Raw genomic sequence first — 21,562 nt, 5'->3', positions numbered from 1 at the left:
ATCCGTTTTAAACAGATCACTTTCTTTTAGATCAATTTTTAAACGGATCTCGGAGATCCTCGGTTTGTCGTTTTATCTTTTTCTTTTCGTCCCACTGAGAGTCGCGGGATTTTTCGTGCGAAAAAAACTATCGTCTTCCGGTTGGAAGTGTATCGTCGGGGTCCGATGGCGTGAAAACTTCTGTATCCTCTGATCATCGGTGCGACTTCGATGATCGCGAGCTTGCGTAGCTTAAGCGCGTTTCAAACGGCGCCGCGTAAAGAGACAAGAGGGGAGTAACGTCAGTAGTTATTTTTTAAGCCGATCTCAAAGCCGAACTTTTTCCGAACGCCGACGACCTACGGGTGTCTTCGTTTTTCTACGCATCCCCTTCGAACGCGACCCCCCCAATTTATCTCACGGAGCGCAGTTTCGAATTAATCTCGAACGAGAAGATTTCGAAGATTCGACGGCGTGCCGACCCGCCACGCCGATGTAAGGAAAGCTCTTCCATTCCGTGAGTTTCTCACCGCGCGCCAAGGCCCCCGGCAGACCGAGATATTTTCGTTTCCGAGGGACGTCGCAATCATGGGACGATGATGTGTTGTGATGTTATGTAGATCTCAACGATCGCACGTCCGATCCGTCGACGAAACTTTGACGCGGTTTTCGATAAACTCAAAAAAAAAGAAAATGAAAACTAAAAAAAAAAGAAAATGAAAACTCGCAATCGTAGAGGGTGAACGATGAGATTTTACTCACAGTTCGAAGCTCGGCTTTCCATAATTCCCCGTATCGTCCAGTTTCAATTCCACGGTCAAGGGGACACCTGGACGTCCCACGGCGATCAAATCTTCGACGTTGTTCTCCCATCGTGGTGCTACAATCTTACCAGGTCTGACGGTAGCGGTTGCGGCATCTTCCAGAGATCGAGCGTCAAACGTCATTAAAAAAATTTCTCCAACGATTTTATTCGCGCGACGCGAGGGTTCCCGGATCACGGAATTCACCCCCAAGATCTTGTTTTATTTTTTTTTACGAAATTTAAAAAATATCTCGGATAGGAAAATTGACAGTTGTTCGTTACACGCGCGCGGGCGTATAGATTGCGTTACAAGATACGCGCGATAAGGTTTCCGCGGTGTGAAAGTTCGAGTTACATGAACGGAGGTGGGTTAGTTAGGTAGGTGAGCGCGGGGGTACGCGTATATTTCGGCGTCTTCGACTTGCCGAGATTCTAAAAATACGGTTTAAATGACTGTGCGCAAGTGGCACGCCTAGCCTCGAGATGTTCAAGCTCAAACTCTCGTGGAGTTTGCAGCATCGCGGGAGACAACCGGCGCCTCTCCGCTCGCCCCAAAATCCCTCGGATCATCCCGTCGCGCACAAACTCCTACCGTACACCATCGCCAACGGCAACCCCCGAGGGATGCGCGATTAAAATTCAAAACCCCCTCGACGATCGACCGGCGCGCCGATCGAGTCATCCCGACGACGCGTCCGCGACGCGGCGTAAGGAATGTCGTCTCTGTGACCCCAAGATATTTCCACCGAACGGCAGAGGTCAGAGATATGTCCGGTATTAGGGGACGGATGGTTCACAGCTGTTCGAAGAGTAGGGAGTTACGTAGTGAAAGATATTTTATTAGACGAACCGGGCACATCCAATTCCACTCGGAAATTCTACTTATAATCGGCCAGATTAATACGATCACTCGGACGTGATGGAGAGGGAAAATTAAAAATTGGGATCGATGAGGACGGGGACGCGCGAGCTCAATAAAATCAAAAAAAAAAAAGAAAAAAGAGACACTCGAAGATCGTTTCGAAGTTCCGTGCGATGATTTTTTTCCCTCCGTGTTAACGATTATTTATTTATTTATTTATTTATAAAAATATTGTTTTCGAATATCGTTATCGGCGTTTCCCACGCATCTATCCATTTCGGCGATGCGCGTCATCCCGACCCGGTGGACGACGGAGTTGTTGAACGTTTTTATTTCTTACCTGCGAGCGTCATGTCGTCCGGCGTCGTTGGTACCTCCTGCTATCCACACTCGGCCTGACATCACTTCGGCCGCGAGTAGCGGCCCGGCAAACGTGGGGCACGATGTTTGTCTCTTTTCCAATCGACGACGCACGCAACCCGTTCCGTCCGCCTCTAAATCCGTAGGCAGTGCGGCTAAGGGCTGCCGTCTAAAATCGTCTCGCGTAGCTTCGTTCGTCGCGTCGTTACGACGTCGAGCGAAGATTATCGGGGAAAAGAGCATGCGCGGAGGCTGACGTAATTTCGCCGATCTCTTTACTTATCAACCGTTCGCCTTTTCGCACGATTACTCCAGACGCGATAAAACGTCCGAGCTTTTACTCGCGAAAACAATCAGCCTCGTCGCATACCGACGCAGCTGGGGGGGGGGGGGGTCGTCGTCGCGTATTTCCGCGTCCTGGGATGGGAGATATCGACGGGTGGCGGCGCTTGCCTACGTACCACGCATCGAAGTCACCGCGACGAAGGTCCTGCGGAATTTTTAGCGTCACGTCACGTTCCGCAGGTCGTACGTCCGAGGATAAACGGGGTGCGCGATGAACGGGGTCGGAGATTACACGTCTCTGAGCTTTCTCGTCTGGTCTGACCTTAAATTATGTTCTTATTATTTACACGATAATACATAGAGGTATATACCTTTCGCTTTGGAAGATCGAAATATAGATTGATAATAAATTTAACAAATTATTGTAACAATAGTACACAAGATATACAGGCGTAATATGTGTGAGTTATTAATATTTAATAAATTAATTAAATAAATAAATTGTAGCGAATAAGTGTCTTTCGTGATGAAGTTTAATTCGTAGGATTGATCGACCCTTGTTTGTGACGTTTCCACCATTTTGGTAGCCGCCTTTCGATTTCTTCTTGAATTTGACGATACAGCAGAAGACCGATGAAAGGAATCGCTAGGATCTCACTTTTCAGGAAATAAACGTAAGCCGCAGCGGTCAGCAGTGTCAAGTCCGTCAAGTAACTTATCGTGGATCTAACTTTTTTCTCAACGTCCGCGGTCGACTCGGCTACGGTATCGGAGTGTCGTCTGATCGGACGGTATTTCCGGCTACCGAGAGCCTGCTGAAGACGTTCGACCTTCACCTTGGTGGGCGTTTCCGGTCGAAAACGATCCTTGGAATTTGACCTGGAATTCGGCCGACTGGATTTCCTCTTGTCGAGCGATTTTTCCCTCGATGATCGAGAGTCTTCCGAAGTCGTCCTCGCGGTGGGCCTACCGCGCTGAGGAAATGATTTCTCCTGAGAAACACCGCGGTTCTCCGCTCTCGAGGACGGTCTGGACGAGCCCCTCTCTTTCGACACATTCCTCGATCTGGGTGCCGGCGATTCGTTTCTGGAAGTCGCGCGGCCTTTCCGGTTCGTACGATCCTTCTGATCCTTGACAGGCGTCGTTTCCTCGGAGGGTGCGCAATTTCGTTTGACTTTCGCCTGCTTCTCGCGGTCCATCGACTTCCGAGAACCTCTGCCGACGTCGTTCTTCGCCGTCGGACTCACGCTGAGTTCCGTCGCCGCATCTTTAGCAATTTTAACGGAAGTCTTCTCAATCGTTTCCGCAGAATATTCCGGCGCGTCCGCGACACCTCTTCTGCCAATTTTGTCGGCCGTACCGTTGTTAGCCTTGTGCGACACAGCGTTCACTATTTCCGTGTAATAACTGACCACCGCCATGGTGGCCTCGGCTTCTTCTTCCAGCGAAGCTTGTCTCAGTTGTCTCCGTCGCGTCCTCGCGACTTCCGCCGCCGAGAGAACGTTCGAATTGTCGATATCCGATTCGGATATCGCCGCACCTTTCGCGGAATCCGTTACGCTGGTAAGCGATTTTTTTCTCAAAGTAACCGTCTGCTGCTGCGGTTCGTCGACTCGTACCTCCTCCGTATCTCCCGGACTTTGGGGCTGCGACTGTTCCTCGGACTGCAGCGACTTACGGATCGGTTTTTCCGGCGGTACGGGTCTGCCGAACTGGTTCAGTGGGATCGCGTCGGTCTCCGTGCGTTTTTTCAGTATCGATTTCGGCACCAAATTCGTAGGCGAGGAGGGCAGAGAAACGGGTCTGGTGGGAACGGGTGGCGGGACGTCCGATATCGATGTCGCGTGATCGGGAACATCCGGTGGATCCGGACTGACGTGTTGCACAGGCCTACCTCTCGGGTGATAAGTATCTTCCTCGTCGATTATCGGTTGCGCCAATATTCTGGCCTTCAACAATTTCAAGTCCTCGCTGTCGCTGCTCTCCTCCTCCGACGATTCCACCGAGGTCTCCACGCTCTCCGCTACTTTTTCCGGCGCCTCCGCGGGCGCGGACGATTCCTCGTCGAGTTTCGTGTCCTCCACCGACAACGGCATGTTCTTCGAGTCCCATCTGTGCAATTTTTCCGGCTGATCGAGTTTCGCGGGTATGTTGTGATCCGACGTTAAATTTGGATCGGACGAAGCGTCCAGCAACACGCTACTCCGCGGGCTCAACGTCACGGGCGCGTCGCCCTGCCCTTCGCTCGACCTTCGGCGATCCCTTTGCGTCTGCCAGGCGATTTGACTCGCGAAACCCGTGTTCGACAGTCTTCGCCTCAGCGACAATCTTCTCTCGGGTGATTCGCAATCGATTGTTTCCAGGGAATTTATTCTTATTCTGACTTCTCCCTTTTGCGACGCGTTGCCGCTCAGACCGGCCAGTTCCCCGGTTCGTTTCTCGGTCCGAGCCTTCCGTTTTGCTAATTCCGCTTCTTCGATCGCTACCGCGTGATAAAAACGTTCCATCGCTCGCTCGTGCAGCAGTTCCGTGGAACTTACGGCCTCGCGAAGAATTTCCACCACCTCGTGACCGACGCTGAAAAGTTCTGGCAACGAGAGCGACAGCGGAGGGGGAACCAGATCTTCCGTTTCGGGTTCCGCCTCTATCTGCATCCCTTCGAGCCCTGAGGGTTGCAAAAACAGCGTGAGACGGAATTTTTTTGTCGGAGCAACGTCGCCGCTGTAACTTACCCAAAATATTCGAACGAGCCGGACTGATCCTTTTCACCTCCTCTTCCGGGTAGAGTACGAGCATGAATTCAGAGCTGCCGTGAAGCATACTGACGTCATTTTCCCTGGGAGAGGTAGGTGAGAGTGGAATACCGTCGACCGTATTTTGCTTTTTAAGAGATAATTCGGGAGATCTAATAACGGGCAAACTGTCGACGGTTCTCTGTTTCTGGAGAACTAGATTCCCGGTTGTTGCGTGCGAAGTAGCCGACAATAATTCCACGTGAGATTCTTGTATCTTCGGCATCGTCAAGGGCGACGGACTCCTCTCTCTCGACAACGATCTGGACCTTGACTCCCGATAAGCGGCGCGCTGTACACGCGACAAATTTGGTTCCAAAGTTCTTTGCCCAGCGAAACTGAAATTCCCCTTTTGCAAGGTGGGTGCGTTCGCATTCTGTTAGAAAAAAAAAAGAATTTTCTTTCCTCTCACAATTCGCTAGAATATTCGGTGGGATCGATTTTTACCTCGTCAGCCTTCCGAGTTTCGAGTGGTTCGGAGGTCTCGATTTTCTCCTGCTTCGGCAACTTCCTCGCTCTCGTCGGTGGATCTGGATTCGGTTTGGTTTTGTTCTCAGGGCCGATTTTTTCGGCTGATTTCGCTCCGTCCGCGCGACTCAAACGCCCCGCGCTCCGATTCTTCGTCGCGGTCCACTCCGGACTCGGTTCTCTCAAGCCCCTCGCAGCCTCTTCCCGCGTTAGACTTCTCGTCCTTTGCACGGGTTCCGCGAAACTTACCTCACGTTTTTCTTTAGTTTTGTTAATATCGCGCTGGCTTTGGGATTTCCCCTTCAGCGGGGGTTCGGTGATCCTGTTGCGTCGAGGGAATGAAATGAAGAGAACTTTTCAGGTTTTTTGAAAAAAAAAAAAAAAAACATTTCGTCAACGTCATTCGAATACCGACCCCCTTTTCAGATCCGGTACGAAAACTACGTCGCTCTCCTCGCTGGGATCGCTCACTCCGTATGGATTCTCCGCTTTTACTCGAAAACGATATTCGGATCCTTCTATCAGTTCGCCAAGGGTCGTAGTAAGCTGTCGACAAGTAGTCGCTTTCAACCACACGTCCCACCCGATCTGTGCGAGATAGAGAAAAAAAAATCCAGATATCGCAACGTATTCAAAATTCCATTAAATCCTAATTTCTTTCTTTCTTTCTTTCTTTCTTATTTTTTTTTTTTGTTTCTTTTTCAAACGACCACCGCACAAATGTCCTCGTCTTTATTAGAATCGGTGTTAGTAGAGAGACGGCGTTGATCGATGCTCACTCTATAATATTCTACGATGTAAGTCCCTATTTTACAACCCCCATCGTCGTCTGGTTCCTTCCAGGAGAGTGTCACTGATCGTCCGAGAGTCATCGTGACAATAGCTTTACCCGGTGCTGAGGGTCGATCTACGCAAAGAAAATATCCTCCGTACATCCTGCTGATATTTGGAAAAAGGAGAAAAAAAAAACGACAACATCGATTCCATTCGAAAACAGTCCACGTTGACTTGGCGGAATTTATCGGCTCCGCCTGAGGCAAAATACGACTTCGTACCGATTTACGTTTACCGAAAATAGAGGAAAAAAAAATTCAAGAAAAAAAAAAGTAAAATCTCCGCGTTGACAACTGGACAATTCCTTGCAACGAACCGACAACGAGCTCAGATTGTTAAACTCGTGACCCACCTGTGACCGTAACCAGAAACGAGGAGATGTCCTCCCCGAGTTTGTTGGAAGCTTTCACCGTGTACTCTCCGCGATCGGCTCTTTTTGCGTCAGGGATTTTTAGCACGCATTCACCTTCCATCGATTCGATTATGTGTCTCTGGTCAACCGGTATGACTTCGCCGTCGTGGAGCCAAGTGACACTTGGCAAAGGTCGTCCAGCCAACGAGACCTTCAACCTTATCGTCTCGTCCTGTTCGAAGAGGAGACCGTCCTCGTACTGACGAGGCAACCGGATTCGCGGGGGTGCTGAAATTAATCAAGGGCTGAAGTTCTTTAGGGCCCATTTTATGATCAGAGTATCGACTGTGATAAAAAAAAAAAATGTTTCACCTTCGAGTACGAGTTTTGCTTTGGTGCTTATATGTCCGACTCTGTTCGTCGCGGTGCATTTGATCTCCCCTTCGTCGTTCAACGCGGTCTGATGAATCAGTAAAGAACTTTTTCCATTTTCGGTGATGATTCTGGTTCTCCGACTGCTGAATATCTCGAAACCATCCTTGAACCATGATATCTTCGGCAACGGTGTCCCGGAAAACTGCACGACGAATTCGGCCTGCAAATTTCGAAGGATATTCCCTTTTAATATCCAAACTCTGTGGTAAAATTTTTCGGCAAAAGTGCGCAAGGAGGATAAGACCGAAAAAAAAAAATCATAATTCAAACAAGGGTGTGGCTCTGCCCAGACTGTGAAAGAATTTGTTTATTTATTCAGCCGTTTTTCGATATCCACGAGCTCAGCTGGGATCGCGGCGAATGAATCTAGGGGTCGACGACGTACTACCTGCTCGTTTTCCAGAGCTACCATGTCCTTGAGTTCGAGGTCGAAGTGCGGTGTACTGGCCGCGGATCTCTGAAGCGTGACCGTCAGAGGATCGGACAATTCGCTCGGTTCGGAGAGTCCCAAGGCATTTTGGGCGCGAACTCTGAACTGGTACCGCCATCCCGGTTCGAGGCCGCTCAACGTCAACTCGGGAAAGGTGCAAAGTATCGGGGTTGCTCGAACCCAGTGCGGCGATCCCATGCGTCGATGTTCCACCAGGTATCCAACGATCGCCGATCCTCCGTTGCTCGGTGACCTCTCCCATCGTATACTGACGACGTCCGGTTGCGTTTCTTCGGTACCGGGGACCAGAATCGGCTTGCCGGGAGGCGCGGGAAGACCTGGGGGGAAACGAACGGACGGTACCGTTGAATCGTATCGGTGGTATCGTTTCCTCGGAGAAAACGTGCGGGCGGTGCCGCCGCGTACATTGGATAACCGAGATGAGGCTTACGTGCCGCACGCACACCCGCTCACAACTCGATACCAATACATCGGCGCACGTGTTATTCCCGAAATAAAACGGAAAAGCGCTTGGCAGCGGGCTATCTAGACACCCGGAGCAGCAGGCCCAGAGGAGTTTTTACCCAGCACCTGGCGACCACGCGAAATCAAGACCAAAGAAATTATTCCTCGTTTGAAACCGGACACTGCGGGTAGAGCAACGAGCGATCTGATCGTTTCCGTTCGGTGAGATTCCGATACCCTACCCCCCTATTATCGACACAGCCGCATCAGAGATAACGAAAAACTGCCGATGAAATCTCATGTATTTTATTACCGAAAAAAAAAAAAAAAAAAATCACCGGTGTGCGGACCAAGCGATTCATCGCCAATTGGGCGTCGAGTAATTTATTAGTATTATGCGGGGACCCCCACATGGTGTCAAAAACTATTTCGGAATTCTTTGCTAAAGAAAATATTTTTCTTTCCAATCTACGCGGATACGACGTTGACGTTCGGTAGCCCTCAGATCATGATATCCCTGACGAATAGTGTTCCGAAATTCACTGAAAGTGATTAGATTTCTGTTGATTCATCGAGAATAAAAAATTACTCCGTCACATGGTACCGTACGACGGTGACAGAACAATATTAAAGCCGATTGTGAGCTCAAGCAATTCAAAAATCATTCCTCGTTGCATTTGTATTTCAGTTTTGTTATTTATTTTTTTTTTTTCTCGCCCCCGTTGGAGGAAAAAGATCGAGTGAAAAATCAATGGCAACTCGATCATCGGACGTTGTTACTACTGTCAGACGAACGAATTGGCAAGGAATGTCGATGGGCGTTCGAATATCTGGGTTAAACGAGCTACCGAGATGGCGACGTTCCATCCCCCTCTTCCGCACCGTTCGCGCCTCCGAATCTACTTCTTTCTCGCTCCCTCTCCTCCCCCGCTCGCTCTTCCTCTCTCGTTTCGGGTTTTTTTTTTTTTTATTCATTTCTATTTCTTTTTTTCTCTTTTTCCTCCCCTTACGCGCGCTATCATTCGAGCCGATTTCGCGTGTGCGGCGTTCATCTCGTACCTGGACCACTCCAGTGCACCCTCTTCGAGGCACTTCCGGTGCCCGTCGGGCTCTTGGGGTAGGTGGCCTTGGTCGAGGCGTTGCCCATGACTTTTTCAGGGCGCCCCCCACCTTCGTCGGGGGCCGGATTTTCTTGCGGGGGGGTAAAATAAATCGTCCTCGCGGCGACGCACGTCCACGGGACGACGGTCCCCGATTTTATCCCTCGTCCCCTGCCCCCCGTGGCCCCCGCTGTCCGAGAGGTCGTCCCGTTCTAGCCACCTTATTCACTGCTTCGCACCTCGACCGAGCGCGGACGGATCTCGATATAGCGCGAGGCTCGGCGCAAGCTCACCGAATCACTAGCTCTAACGACACCTACCCACCGAGGAACCGGGAGCAAAGGGTTAATTAATAGACAGATGGTCCGAGCGATTCGAGAATCATTTTGAAAATACGACAACGGCGACGCCTCCCGTCGTCTAGCTCGTCTTTTCGACCGACGTGATACGGACAAACTGAAAACGACGTCGTGTGCCGACGCAGACGCCGACGCCGACGCCGACGTCGACTTCGACTTCGCGGTGAGAGTGGGCTATTTTTGAGCGATACTTTGCCGCGCGAGAAAATCTGAAAGCTCGATCCGCCCCCCGAGACTCGAATATTCGTTGCCTCTGGTTTCTGGCGTCGCTCGAAAACGCAGGGGAAAGAAATCGGAAGTCCCGCCGCTTTTCCAGCCAGGCGGGAAGAGATCCTCGCCCGTCGAACTTCCGGGGATACGGGCAGCCGGTCTCGCTGATCGATAGCTGAAAATGAACGAACTGCATTCCGGAAGCGACTTTTTTCTAGCTCGATAAAAATCTCGCGCTTCCCATAAATAGGGAGAAAGATAACGAGGCCCCCCCCCCGGTATCGAGCCGTCCGAACGAACGGATTGAATCCGTCTCCCTTTAGCCACCTGTCTTTCTCTCGCTCGAAGTCTCAGTTGCAGCGTTTTCTCCGTCTGGTCATCGACGGTCGTTGAACCGCGCTTATAGCTAATGCCGCGGCGGCTTACCTCACCTTCGTGTACTTGTACACGAAGGTGACGTCTTGCGCCTAGCCCCACCGCTCGGATCTCCGCGGCTCGCCGAAGAAACGGGGATACCGTCCCGCCGCTTGAATCGTGAAAAATTTCAGATTAAACGCGTTAACGAATAAAGATAACAATTACAAACGGGGGGCGGGGGGGGGGGGGGGGGCTCGACCGCTCCCGAGGAAGGCGTGGATCGCTTTATTGAAATCCACGTGTATAATCACGTCAACCTCATTCCCGAGGTTGATGTATCCGTAATTACGACGATAATTGAGATGATATCTGGTGTAGGTTTTTGAACCTGGCAACAGGTCGGGGAATATATCACGCGATACCGGTCGGGTATGTTGGAATTTTTTTTTTTTATTTTTTTCAGACGAAACCGCAGCCGGTTCCCGAAGGGTCAGGATCACTTTCGGAATTTCGAAGGAAACCGGTAAGAGTTGAGACGTCGATCGAACTCGCAATGCCGGTTCGACAACGACGATTCCAACCGTTCGTACGAAGGTGTTCGATTTGAAAATCGTGAGTCTCGTGCACAATGTCCAAGTGACACGAGCGCGGGAGAATAAGATCCGTCAACTTCGTCCGGAAACAAGGATGATATCTTCGTTATTTCGACCGAACGGAGTGAGTCGAGAAATGGGGAAAAGGAGAGAAAACAGGGGGAATCGGTGCCAGGGTACCGTTGTACTTGAATGGGTAACTACTCGTACCCACCATACGTCCACCTCTACCGACCGACTCGACTCTCGTCGCCCCAGCATCCCGCTCGGTCCAACTTAGTCTCGTCGAACAGGTAGACGGAGAAACGTACGCCGCGTGGCTCGCTTCTTAGTTACGGACGTCACTTTAGGTACGGTTTCTTCGCTCATTTTTTTTTTTCAAAACCGTTAACGTGCCGATGCAACGATTGTCATTGCACGGAACGAGGTGTGACCAGGTGATTGCGATTATTCGAGCCCGTCGAGGAAGTTTTTATTTCGTTTTTTTCTATCGATCGTGAAAATAATTTACCGCCCACGGGTGATCTCGTCGCGAGTGATCTCCCCGGGTATATTCCGTGAATTTGAACCTCCGTGAACTCGTTCCAAACCCACGTTGAAGCATTTGTGATAATTTTTTGTACGCGAATATCGCGAAACCTACGATTTTTATAAATTAGGTAAAAGTCTAGAATTTCGATCGGTTGTCACCGGCAGAATTATTGTGCGCCATCCTCGTTCGTTCGGATTCATTTCATCCATCTCTGCGATTTTCTGGGGTTGAAGTGAACATATGGTCATCTCGTCTGTCGTATTCCCGCCTCGATTTAGATTGAAAAAAAATTCTGATTCCGGTTACGGGGAAAAAAAAAATTTCCGATCAGCTGGTACGTAACGGTATATTATGCAAATGACGACCACACCCCCGGCTCGACCCTTGTCCGAGGGGCGTCGGTACGCCGCTGCGCGCATCCCGATGGAGTCTTCCTCGCAACGAAATGACAAAAGTTTCCATCGTCGTTTTGTTTTATTTCCGTAACTCGAATCGTCGCCTTCGCATTTCCACGTTTCCGATACAAAAATTCTACCGACTCTCACATCTCGCACGGTTTCAGAGGGAGTAATGTCCTCGAGACCGAGGGCCGTCGATATCATCGAGGCACTGGAGTCGCGACTGGTATACGTACCCGGTGGTCGAGACCGCGAGGGTCGCCCCTTGATCGTGGTAAATATGCCTTCGGAACCGCAGCCCTCGACGAAGGTAGCCCTTGAAATGCTGCTTCGTTACTCGATCGACTTGTTCAGGTAACGTAACTCGGAGTGAAAACCCACGCGCCTCCGAGCCGCCGGGAGATATACGAATAAAAATAAAAAATCTTCGCGTCAACAGCGAGGAGACAAAGTCAAACGGGTTTACGATACTCGTCGACGCCCAACGGGAAGCTTGGCGCGTGGCTCGCGCCTGCATCAGGCAAACTTCGTCTTCGTGCGGCTCGGCTGCCGTCTCGGTGATCGTCCTGAGACCGGACGGCTTCTGGGATAAACACGTGGACAATTGTACCAAGTCGCACAAAGAGGGAGAAGTAACTCGAAAGCGGAAAATCTCCGTTTTTTCCCCAACACACACACGCACACCTGAAGAACGGTACCTCTGAACTCATCGTCGTTAAATTTATCCTTTCAGCCGCTCTACATACCGATCGCCAAGCTCTCCGGATACGTGGAAAATTCCCAGCTTCCTCCGGAGTTCGGCGGATCGAAATCATACGATCACTCCGAATGGATTCAAACGCGGATAGTGAGTAGTCGGTCCACCTTTCTTTTCTCTTTCTCTGCTTTTTCGCGTATTTTCTGATCCCTATTATCGAAACAGCACGTCGAAGATTATCTGAAGGACGCCGCGGAGCTGGCGGCCAACTTGTCCGAGCTTCACGATCGGTTGTGCGCAGCGAGGGGGATAATCGAAGACGGGGAATCCGAGAAAGCTCTCAGAAGCTACGCAAAAATTAGCGGCGAACTGGGAGCAGCCGCCAGGCACATTCTTCGTTCAGGTCGGTGGGTACGATGACCGTTCTCTCTCTCTCTCTCTCTCTCTCTCGACATTGTGTACATTTCTAATCGAGTGGAAATACGACGCGAGCCGTCAGGGGAACGAGTCTTTCCGGTTCGGCGAACAATCATCGAGTTAATCACCGTTGCAGGTAAAAATCTAGCGATGGAAATCAGCAGGGAGTCGTCACAGGACGTTTCGGACACCGTTCAGCGTGTCCACAATTTCGTAGAATCCATCGAAACGAAACAGGTAATCGGCGATCGATCTCCTCGGTTTCTACCGAGTCGACGAACGCCTCTTTTTCTCGTTCATCCCTCGATTCTTCGATCGGTTGTCATGTGATCTGAAGAGACGAAATCGCAGGTGGAGACGAGAAACGCTTTGACGGAACTCGAACAGCATCTGGGACGCGTCGAGGAGATTCATATACTCGAGGAAGGCGTTGCCAGGGTAACGAACTGGATTTTAGGGCCCGCGGATTCCATGCTGAACATGCGACACCGGGTCGGTTTCGACGTCGTGTCTTCCGAGGAAGTTCGAAGGGACCACGAGGCGTTGGAACTGCAGTGCAGGGTGGGTGTACGACGAACGAACGCCCTTTTTTCACCCTTCGAATTTCCAATCCAATCGTCGTTTGATCTCAGGATACTTACGGACGATACGCCGAGCTGCTTCACAAGATTGACGGTATGGCTGCTGACTCTTTACCGGAGGATCTGAAATCGCAGAGAGATTTCATGGACTTCGTCTGCAGGAGTTTTGCCTCGCGATTGGAACGCAGAAGAAACGTTCTCATCACGTCGCAAAGATTTTTCAGGCTCGTATCAGAGGTCAGTTTTTTTTTTTTTTTTTCAGACAATCATTAATTGGTCATTTCGCGTATTAATTTTTTTTTAAACTTTCGACCAGTATTTCGATCGCACCAGCGAGGTATTCGACAAGTTAGTGATGGGCAACAAAGTTTACGACTTTTCCCAAGCCGGTGCAAAGTTGCTCCAGTTGGAAAAAAATCAATCGGTGCTCGGTAAGTGTGAAAAAAAATCGTCCAATCTCTTTATCTATTAATTGATACGATTTTTTTCGGTAAAAAATCAGAAGCCATCGAACGTGAGGTGGTGAAAGAGGGCGAGAAACTTTCCGACGTTCTCTCGATGCCCGTGAAAGACGCACTCGGTCGTGACATCCGCGTCGATTACGGGGAAGACATAGCTAACGTTCGCGATATACTGGACGCAACGATTGCGAGGAAAAATATATTCAGCGACAGCGTGGAGTTGCAAAAACTCACCCTTAAGCAGGTCGCACTTATTCACACCTACGAGAACGACGCTGAACAGGTTGGCTGGCCGTTGATCGAACCGAGTTTATAGTTTCGCGGTACAACGGAGGAGGATGTATATTTTATTCTTCGATTTTTCCAGGCCGTCGAGTGGATAGGCGACTTGTTCAAGGTTCTGATAAAAAGTCACGTACAAATCGGTTGTAACGTCAACGAGATCCAGTCGCAAAAGGACGAGCATTTGTCTTTTCAAGAAACCGCGAAGGTCCGCGCAGTCGGTCATTTTTCAAAGATGTTGAGAGAAAAAAAAAAACCAACAATTTTTTTCAACGATCCCATAATTTTTTTAGGGGACCTACGACTACGGATGTCAACTGTTGAACGGCGCGAGGGTCCTCCGAATGTCCTGCCGACTTCCTCTGGAGGACAACACCCGCTTGTCATCGAGACTGTGGCAGGCGTGGCGACGATTGAGATCCGTTGGACAGGAACAACTGACCAGACTACGCGTGTGCGCCGTTTTTCACAGGAGTGTCGAAGACGTGGGTATTCGCGAGATATGAAAAGTTTCGTGGAAAAAAGTTCTTCGTAAAATTTTCTAATCCTTCGTTTCCAGCACTGCGCAAGATTGAGGGATTTGATCGACGAAGTTGCGGCTTTGCGAAAAGGATCGAACAACGATCGTTCGGAATCTCCCGGCGCGTCGACGCGGACGGAGATCCGCGGGGTCCTGGCGAATCGTGAAAAATTACTTTTGGACGTCGGTCGAATGGTCAGACTCGGTCGTCTCTTGCGAACTCGTTTAAAAGAGTCATTTTGTCCACCGGGGTGAGTTTATGATCTAACATATTATTGTCCGCGTAACGTGCGTACGTACAAACCGATGCAAACCGATGAATGAGGACCGATGGAATTATTTCTGGTCCAGAAATCCGTATTTTGGCAAACTACCAGGTAAACAGCGAACATATCTTTCGGGACTCTGTGCAATATTATAAAGTAGGTCTTGAATCGTCCTCGTTTCGAACGTCGATAATTCTCGTAAAAAACTTCTCAAAGGAAACTCGTCGTCGTTCGACTCCCTCCGATCTCCACCGATTTCGAGGGTTACCCGTGAAGTGAAACAGCCGCGTTTTACGTCCCGCTTGAAAAACTGGGTACAACATCTGTGTACATTAAACGAGCGTAGAGAAGTAGGTAACTCTTGTATCGCGTAGGAGGCGGTAACTCGCGGCGACGTCGCCGACGCCGAGACGCCGACCCCGTAGATCGTCGACGTTTAAACAGTCTACGCCCGGTCGTCGACGAGATACCTGTGAGTAAGTTGCGTCTTTTTTTTGTTTTCTGTCATAAGAGGTGTAACGCAACCTCGTCGTCGCGCTTCGTCTTATGAAATCTGTCCGGAAACTTTCAAAATTACCGAACTTTCATCGGCGAGCGATGCGCGCTAGGCCAAGTCCGATGGAATATTAAAAGAATTCTGATTTTCTTTTTCTGTCACCATCGGTCAGGTGCATAAATTTTCTGCATAGAGTGACTCGACTTCGTTTTATCGTCTCGTAGCTTTTGGGAGAAAAAAAAAAACAAACTTTTATGTGATATGACGTGACATGTAATTACCGTTTCACGTACCCGGTGTGTGACGTCGATCGGTAAATTTATTTTCCGTGACGTCGCGGTCGGATTAGCAACAGTAGTTTAAAATAGACATCCATCAGGATTTATTTTCTGGTAAATAATGAAGGCGAATAGATAAAGTTCCTTACGATCTACGAGAAAAAATTGTTCGGTTCGAGCTACGCTTCCCCTCGGTATTACAAGCGAGTGCATACGTTGCGACTGCGAAGTCCGAAGTTAATTAAAGTTCGCCGTTGCCGTTGCAGAGAGTTTGCCGAGTAATTGATGGACAATTAAATATCGAGGAAACGGAGCAACGATACTCTCCCTATTCATAGATGCTAAACGTCCCATTTCCAACGACCAAAAAGCTCCTATGCGAAAGGTGTGCTCGAAATTGGCACGCGCGCAACTCACCGCGTCTATAGCTTATACGTTCGTTTCAAATTTAGGATTATTAATAATCAATCCCGGCCGCATGTCTCCACTTTTCTAAGTAATTTTTCCCCACTTGCCTCACCCCTTCCGATCCCCTCCCCCGTATTTTTTTGATTCGAAACTGAGTAAGAGAGAGGAAAAAAAAACTGGCGACCGGTACGAGCTTCCCAGAAAGCAGATATTCCCAAAATTAACCATCGCCGATGGTTACGTCTCGAAAGCTCGGTCGCCTCCGTTTAAATAATATTTTTGTTAACGGTATAGCTGCTGGTGGTGGTATATAATCACGGTTTGTTTGCATCCGCAACACGCGCAGCAGGTTACCCACGTGTGGGTAAATAAATATACCGCACACGCGTGCGAAGATGTGATGCAGAGTGGTACACACGGTAGCAAATAAAGGGGAGTGCATCCTATTTCCGTTTCTAGGTCATTAACTCTTGCTTTCTTTTCTCGCATTCACTTTCGACGGCCTTTACCAGTCGTTCGGTCGGTTGGCCGTAGTTCGACCCGAGTTTTCTATCACCAAGGTACCGCGTAATGTCGTCGTTCCACGAGACTTTTCACCGTCTTTTTCCAGGCTGCGATATCAGGGGTATCATATCCTCGGTGGGGATACGAGTTTGTTACTTGGTTCTCAAGTAAGTAGCGTTAGACGCGCGAAGTGTTTCCCCTTTCGAAAAAAAATCGTTAACCGTCAGTTTCGACGTTCGGCGAGGTGATCTCGTCGTCGTGGGCCGTACGATCCGCAATAAATCCCGACAGGGATGATCGCAATTCTCGTTTTCAGAATGTCAGATGACGAGGCGCTTGTCGGTGGTGGAAATCTGACGGCGGTTGAAGCGATTTCGACAAAACTTGCCGAGGTGACGCGTCTGGCCGAACGACTGGATTCTCACTTGTACGACGCCGGAGCCAGGAGCGACGAAACGGCGTCGGGATCGGTTCCAGGATCCATTTCCCCGCCAACTTTGACGGACGTTCCGAAAAACGAGGTCGACGTCGCCGCGGGGATTCGAAATATATTGGAAAATTCCGCCGGTGGTTCGCCCGGCTGTCCGACCAGCGAATTTACAGGATCGGTAAAAAACACCCGCCAAGAAGTGAGCGATTTTTTTTTAAGCAGAGTGTAAAAAAAATGTTCGGATCAATTTTACCGGAGAATCGTCTGTCGCAGGTTCCGAATGACAATACCGATAAATTGATAAACGGCGATGACTACGCAACGGCAACGGAGTGCTCGAACACGCCGGTTATACAATCGAGAAGCGAATCGTTCGCCACAGCATCGGATTGCGGGGATGATGCGGCATGGTAGCCATTTTTTTTTTCCATAGCGTCCCGGTTTATTTTTTACCGGACGAAAAATTACAAAGAGGGAAAATCCTTTCAGGTGGGACGTCGACGTGCCGGCGTCCGACGTGGAGAACGTCGAGATACCCTCTCTGAAGACGGAAAAAATGGATTCCAGATTCCATTCGGACTCGGAATTGATTCCATGCTCCGACGAAGCTACGCGAGAGAAATCCGGGGCGATCGAATTACCGTTACGTATGGAAACCGAGGGTGAGATACCGGAGATCGACAGATCGAATGCCAGCAGCACGATAGTAAAGCGCACGATCGAGGTAAGTTGATAAGGTCAAATAATGGAGTGCGGAGCCTAACGCAGGCGTAATGAGTGTCGCGTGTATTTATAGACGTCGATAATTCTAATCACGTAACAGTTCGCGGGGATCGACTGTCGGAATTCTATAGTATCTGGATCGAAAAAATTCGCGCGATCCGCGGGCGCGCGGCTCGTTTTTCCCTTCGACATTCGATCGACTCGCACAGTCACGGTGTCATTTTTCAGGAAAAATCTGGCAAGATCCTAAAGGAAGTAACGGAGACAACGACGCTCCGTGTTTCGCAGAGCACGCACTTCGGCGTTACTTCGTACAAACTAACTTCGAACACGCTCAGGGGGAATCGGGATCACACGGATGTACACGAAATGCAAGATCTCAGGGAGTTCGTGGAACGTGATCTGAAAGGTGAACAGAATCACCTGCCGGAAGCCGATCAGCAACTGAAACCACCGATGAAGGAAATTGCGAACTCAGGTAGCCAACGAACTGGGGAAATTCTTGATTAATTTAACGATTTGATCGGACTCCGATTTAATTACTCGTTTGTTACCTTTTCAGAGATGACGTCGAGAGACGGTGACTCGTCGCAGGAGGTTGGCAGGGAACACAGCCGACTTTTGAAATTTACAAGGACTGGTGAAGAGGATAAATCCTTCGAAGAATCTCCGGGAGCACATCGATCGCTTTCCTCGACGATGGAAGAGTCGAACGAGCGATTGAATTCCGTGAATTCGAGTCCTTCGGGAGGCGCGAATATCGATGACAGCGGAATCGAGACGACGCCGAAGGAAAAATACTCGAAGGACGAAGAAGAGGTCCTTCAAAAAATGAAGGAGGTGAGTCGCGGCGGTATCCCAGGAAATTCTGCGGATTCCAGAAGCACGAATGGCCTGATTAATCACTGCCTATTGACCAAACGAGCCGTTAGATCAGCGGCACGCTTTGATTTTATGCTTGGCGAGATATACTAGATTTTCAATGTTCTTTCACATAATTTACCTAGACGAAAAAGAAAAAAAAATACTAATTTAATCGTTCGTTGATTAATCGTTCAAGAATTTCCCTCTGTGTGGTAAAATACTTGATCCCTTAACCAGTTTCCACCTCCCCTGAAACTAGTGTGTATATTTTTTTTTTTGTTTGTGATATCCTTGTATGTATTGTGTACGTTTAATTTGTTTGTTAATTCGTGTTGTACGCTTGAGAAATTTTTTTTGTACAAATAATTTTGTGCCGTGTGAATAAATCTTATTAATTTTTTGAATTGAATTTCATCCGAACCGCATGATTTGTTATCGAAAAAAAAAAAAAATGTATACAAATGAAAATTCCTTTCCCGTAGAATTTTTGCGTTCAAAAAAATTTCGCGCTCGATTTTTTTTTGGCGTTTCAACGTTGAGGCGCGCGGCTACCGGAGGCGCGATAAATCCATCTAAATATATACCCCGGATCGTGAACCGCGGTACAGTAGATTCGGGTGTTTGGATTAGTTTGGAGTTTCGTACTTGATCTTTTCTGTTTGGTCCACTCTTCTCGTATTCGTGATACTCCGACGAAGATCGGAGTGGCTCGGGTTCAATCCGACTAGAGAGTTGCCTTCGGTTTTTTAAATTACGGTCACACTGTTGAACAGTGTTGGGCGGACCGGTGAAGAGTTAAAGTCGCGCGCGACTTCTGACGTGCGCAAAAGTCAAGTTCAAAAGTGATTTGATTTTTATAATTTATCGGTAATTGGAGAACCGACTCTCTTCGATCCATCCGTCTGTACGTCCGCTGTGATTCCGATCGAAAGAAATCGACGAAATTCCTCGAACGATTTCGCAAATACTTAATTTTTCAAATCACCACGAGTCGAACGAAGATCGTAAAATCAATCGGAGGGCCACCTGTAGATTTTCCAATAACGATAGATTCGCGCTGTCGCCGCTCCGTTCGGTGGAGGAAAAAAATTCCCACGCGTTGAAGTCTCCCGGATAATGTGGGATGCGGCGGCAGCGTGCACTTTAATTTGCCAATTCCGATCGGCGTCACAAAATGTGAAAGGATCAGGACGTTAATTAAAACGTCCAGAGAAAGAACTACTCGGAATAGTTGTGGGGAATGTGGGCGTAGATGTTTCTTCTGATTATTTTATTCAAAACGCGTACGACCGTCAAGCCTATTTGCCGGTTGTTTGTTATAACCGGATTAAAAATGACCGAAGTAATGGCTACTGGCACGCGACCAAAAATAATATTTTCGAGCTGATGAAATTAGGCGGGAATTACACGCATGAAACAGTGATCGTTTCGCAATTACATATTTCTCGTTGGTTGAATCGAAGGAGATTAGCGGGTAACCGGTTGTACGGACGAACAGACGGATGGAATTTATCTGCGAAAAAAAAATCATCCAAACTAAATTTGTGAAAAATGAAAATTATGATTCAATTAGAAGCGCGGAGGGAGTGCGCGGAGGAGACTAGGTGACAAATAATTGAGGAAACGCGGGACTGTGGTAAACGCGATTATGGCGGATAGTCCCGGGGGTTCGGGGGAAGAGCCGGACAAATCGAGTCTCAATAATGGAGATATACAGCACGAAGAAAACGAGGGTCGAGACAGTAGGTGTCGAGGAGAATCGCGAAACAGCTCGGAAAAACCTCCGAAAACGACCACGATTAGCACGATCGCCGTCCAAAGTGGCAACACACGACTCGTCATCGCGCTTCTACAAGTAAGAAAAAAACAAAAAAAAAAAAAAAAGAAAGAAAGAATAAAGCAAACGATTGATTCAAAAAGCGTCGTGATACGGTAATACACCGGACTCGGTGGTACGGTGTTGAGTTACGTAACGAAACGCGTCTTATGGTTTGATCTTAGGGCAGGGAAATAACATGAGAAGAAAAAGATGGGAAAGAAGGACGCCGATCGAACTACAAATATAGAAGTGACACGATCTACGTGTCATCGTTTCCGCGCCGGTAATAGAATGATATTGCGTACAGCTATTCGTCTCTACGACGACTCGCTCCGGCTTTTGTAAATCACAAGATTCATATAGACAAATAAAATATCCACCTTCGCGCACCGATCGTTGCTGGATCACACGCCTCGTTAAAATTTCAGATTCAGCGGTTATCAATCTTCCAGTTAAGCGCACGAGTACGCTAAACTCCCTCGTCCACTGCCGAGATAATTCTCGCCTCTGTGCGCCGCACGATCGTCGCTAAAAATCGTCGCAGCGAAATCAACGAGCAGAATTTCGATTCGTTTCTTTTCAGATAACGAGCCTCGCGTCGGACGATTTTAAAAACTTGCTCGTATTATTCTCTGAAGACCTCATCGCCGTACGATAAACGGCTCGATATTTCACGCTCGGTTTTTGAATAGCGACGGTGGCACTCGCCAATTATGCACAATTACTGTGCATTTATACTATTTGAGTAACAATAACGCGAGACGGTGGCAGTTCGAATTTTTTCTCGGTCTTTTTATCCACTGCTGGAGTTTGGCACGTCGAGATTTCAAGATTTGGCAGATCGCTTGACATTGCAACGAATGTCGGTACGAAGTACGGTCCGTCGAATGATTTTCGTGACGTTACAACAACGTGCAATCTGTACGCATGAGAAAAATAAAGATCAGAAGCACACGTCGCGCGTCGCGCCAATTCATATAGCGATGACGTACCACCTCGTAATTGCTGCATCCGAACGACGAGATTACGCAGAGACGTAGATAGCGAAAGCTAATATAAAGAGATCCGCAGCTGCGTCGTTCGTCGTCCTTTCTTCGCTGGAAAAAAAAATTAACGCCTATCTCTCGAAATAATGAGAAAACGATGACTCTCCGTTTCGCGCGGTGTTAATACCGCGCGGTCGTCGGCCGGCGTTAATAC

General features: G+C 48.8%; 3 protein-coding genes across 13 annotated transcripts in view; 1 reads left to right on the top strand and 2 right to left on the bottom strand.

Moving 5' to 3' along the window:
* LOC105687953 (titin homolog) overlaps window positions 1–2,362 on the bottom strand; it is a 39,207-nt gene extending 36,845 nt beyond the window's left edge. Inside the window, exons 1-2 of one of the 4 annotated variants that reach the window (XM_025746266.2) lie at window positions 1,987–2,362; window positions 742–898 (exon numbers count right to left, since the gene is read on the bottom strand). In XM_025746266.2, the coding sequence (XP_025602051.2) occupies window positions 742–898; window positions 1,987–1,999 (170 nt within the window). In that variant the 5' untranslated portion in view covers window positions 2,000–2,362. Of the gene's footprint in view, window positions 1–741; window positions 1,700–1,986 lie in introns of those variants that run through there. The other 3 variants (XM_048659767.1, XM_048659766.1, XM_048659765.1) reach the window with 3 other exon arrangements.
* Window positions 2,363–2,609: 247 nt separating this feature from the next.
* Window positions 2,610–9,711, bottom strand: LOC105687965 (muscle M-line assembly protein unc-89). Its single transcript, XM_048659594.1, has 9 exons — window positions 9,127–9,711; window positions 7,561–7,940; window positions 7,110–7,332; window positions 6,738–7,025; window positions 6,331–6,458; window positions 5,967–6,139; window positions 5,495–5,873; window positions 5,024–5,459; window positions 2,610–4,956 (listed from the first exon to the last, which is right to left on the bottom strand). The coding sequence occupies exons 1-9, from the start codon at window positions 9,212–9,214 to the stop codon at window positions 2,825–2,827; spliced, it is 4,227 nt and encodes a 1,408-aa protein (XP_048515551.1). The 5' UTR covers window positions 9,215–9,711; the 3' UTR covers window positions 2,610–2,824.
* A 1,065-nt stretch (window positions 9,712–10,776) lies between these two features.
* Window positions 10,777–21,562, top strand: part of LOC105687964 (titin) — a 37,977-nt gene continuing 27,191 nt past the window's right edge. For 2 of the 8 annotated variants that reach the window (XM_048659776.1, XM_048659772.1), the window contains exons 1-18: window positions 10,777–11,036; window positions 11,781–11,970; window positions 12,056–12,248; window positions 12,350–12,463; window positions 12,539–12,716; window positions 12,867–12,967; window positions 13,082–13,291; window positions 13,363–13,548; window positions 13,628–13,742; window positions 13,814–14,055; window positions 14,140–14,262; window positions 14,348–14,539; window positions 14,614–14,825; window positions 16,843–17,155; window positions 17,230–17,366; window positions 17,446–17,680; window positions 17,908–18,157; window positions 18,242–18,519. In XM_048659776.1, the coding sequence (XP_048515733.1) occupies window positions 11,789–11,970; window positions 12,056–12,248; window positions 12,350–12,463; window positions 12,539–12,716; window positions 12,867–12,967; window positions 13,082–13,291; window positions 13,363–13,548; window positions 13,628–13,742; window positions 13,814–14,055; window positions 14,140–14,262; window positions 14,348–14,539; window positions 14,614–14,825; window positions 16,843–17,155; window positions 17,230–17,366; window positions 17,446–17,680; window positions 17,908–18,157; window positions 18,242–18,519 (3,261 nt within the window). In that variant the 5' untranslated portion in view covers window positions 10,777–11,036; window positions 11,781–11,788. Of the gene's footprint in view, window positions 11,037–11,780; window positions 11,971–12,055; window positions 12,249–12,349; window positions 12,464–12,538; window positions 12,725–12,866; window positions 12,968–13,081; window positions 13,292–13,362; window positions 13,549–13,627; window positions 13,743–13,813; window positions 14,056–14,139; window positions 14,263–14,347; window positions 14,540–14,613; window positions 14,826–14,870; window positions 15,317–16,212; window positions 16,694–16,842; window positions 17,156–17,229; window positions 17,367–17,445; window positions 17,681–17,907; window positions 18,158–18,241; window positions 18,520–21,562 lie in introns of those variants that run through there. The other 6 variants (XM_012403942.3, XM_048659769.1, XM_048659771.1 and 3 more) reach the window with 6 other exon arrangements.

This window comes from Athalia rosae, chromosome 8 (genome assembly GCF_917208135.1).
Source record: "Athalia rosae chromosome 8, iyAthRosa1.1, whole genome shotgun sequence".
In the NCBI taxonomy this organism is placed as follows: Eukaryota; Metazoa; Arthropoda; class Insecta; order Hymenoptera; family Athaliidae; genus Athalia; species Athalia rosae.
The sequence above is the reverse complement of the archived record's forward strand: the minus strand, read 5'-3'. Positions and strand labels throughout refer to the sequence as shown.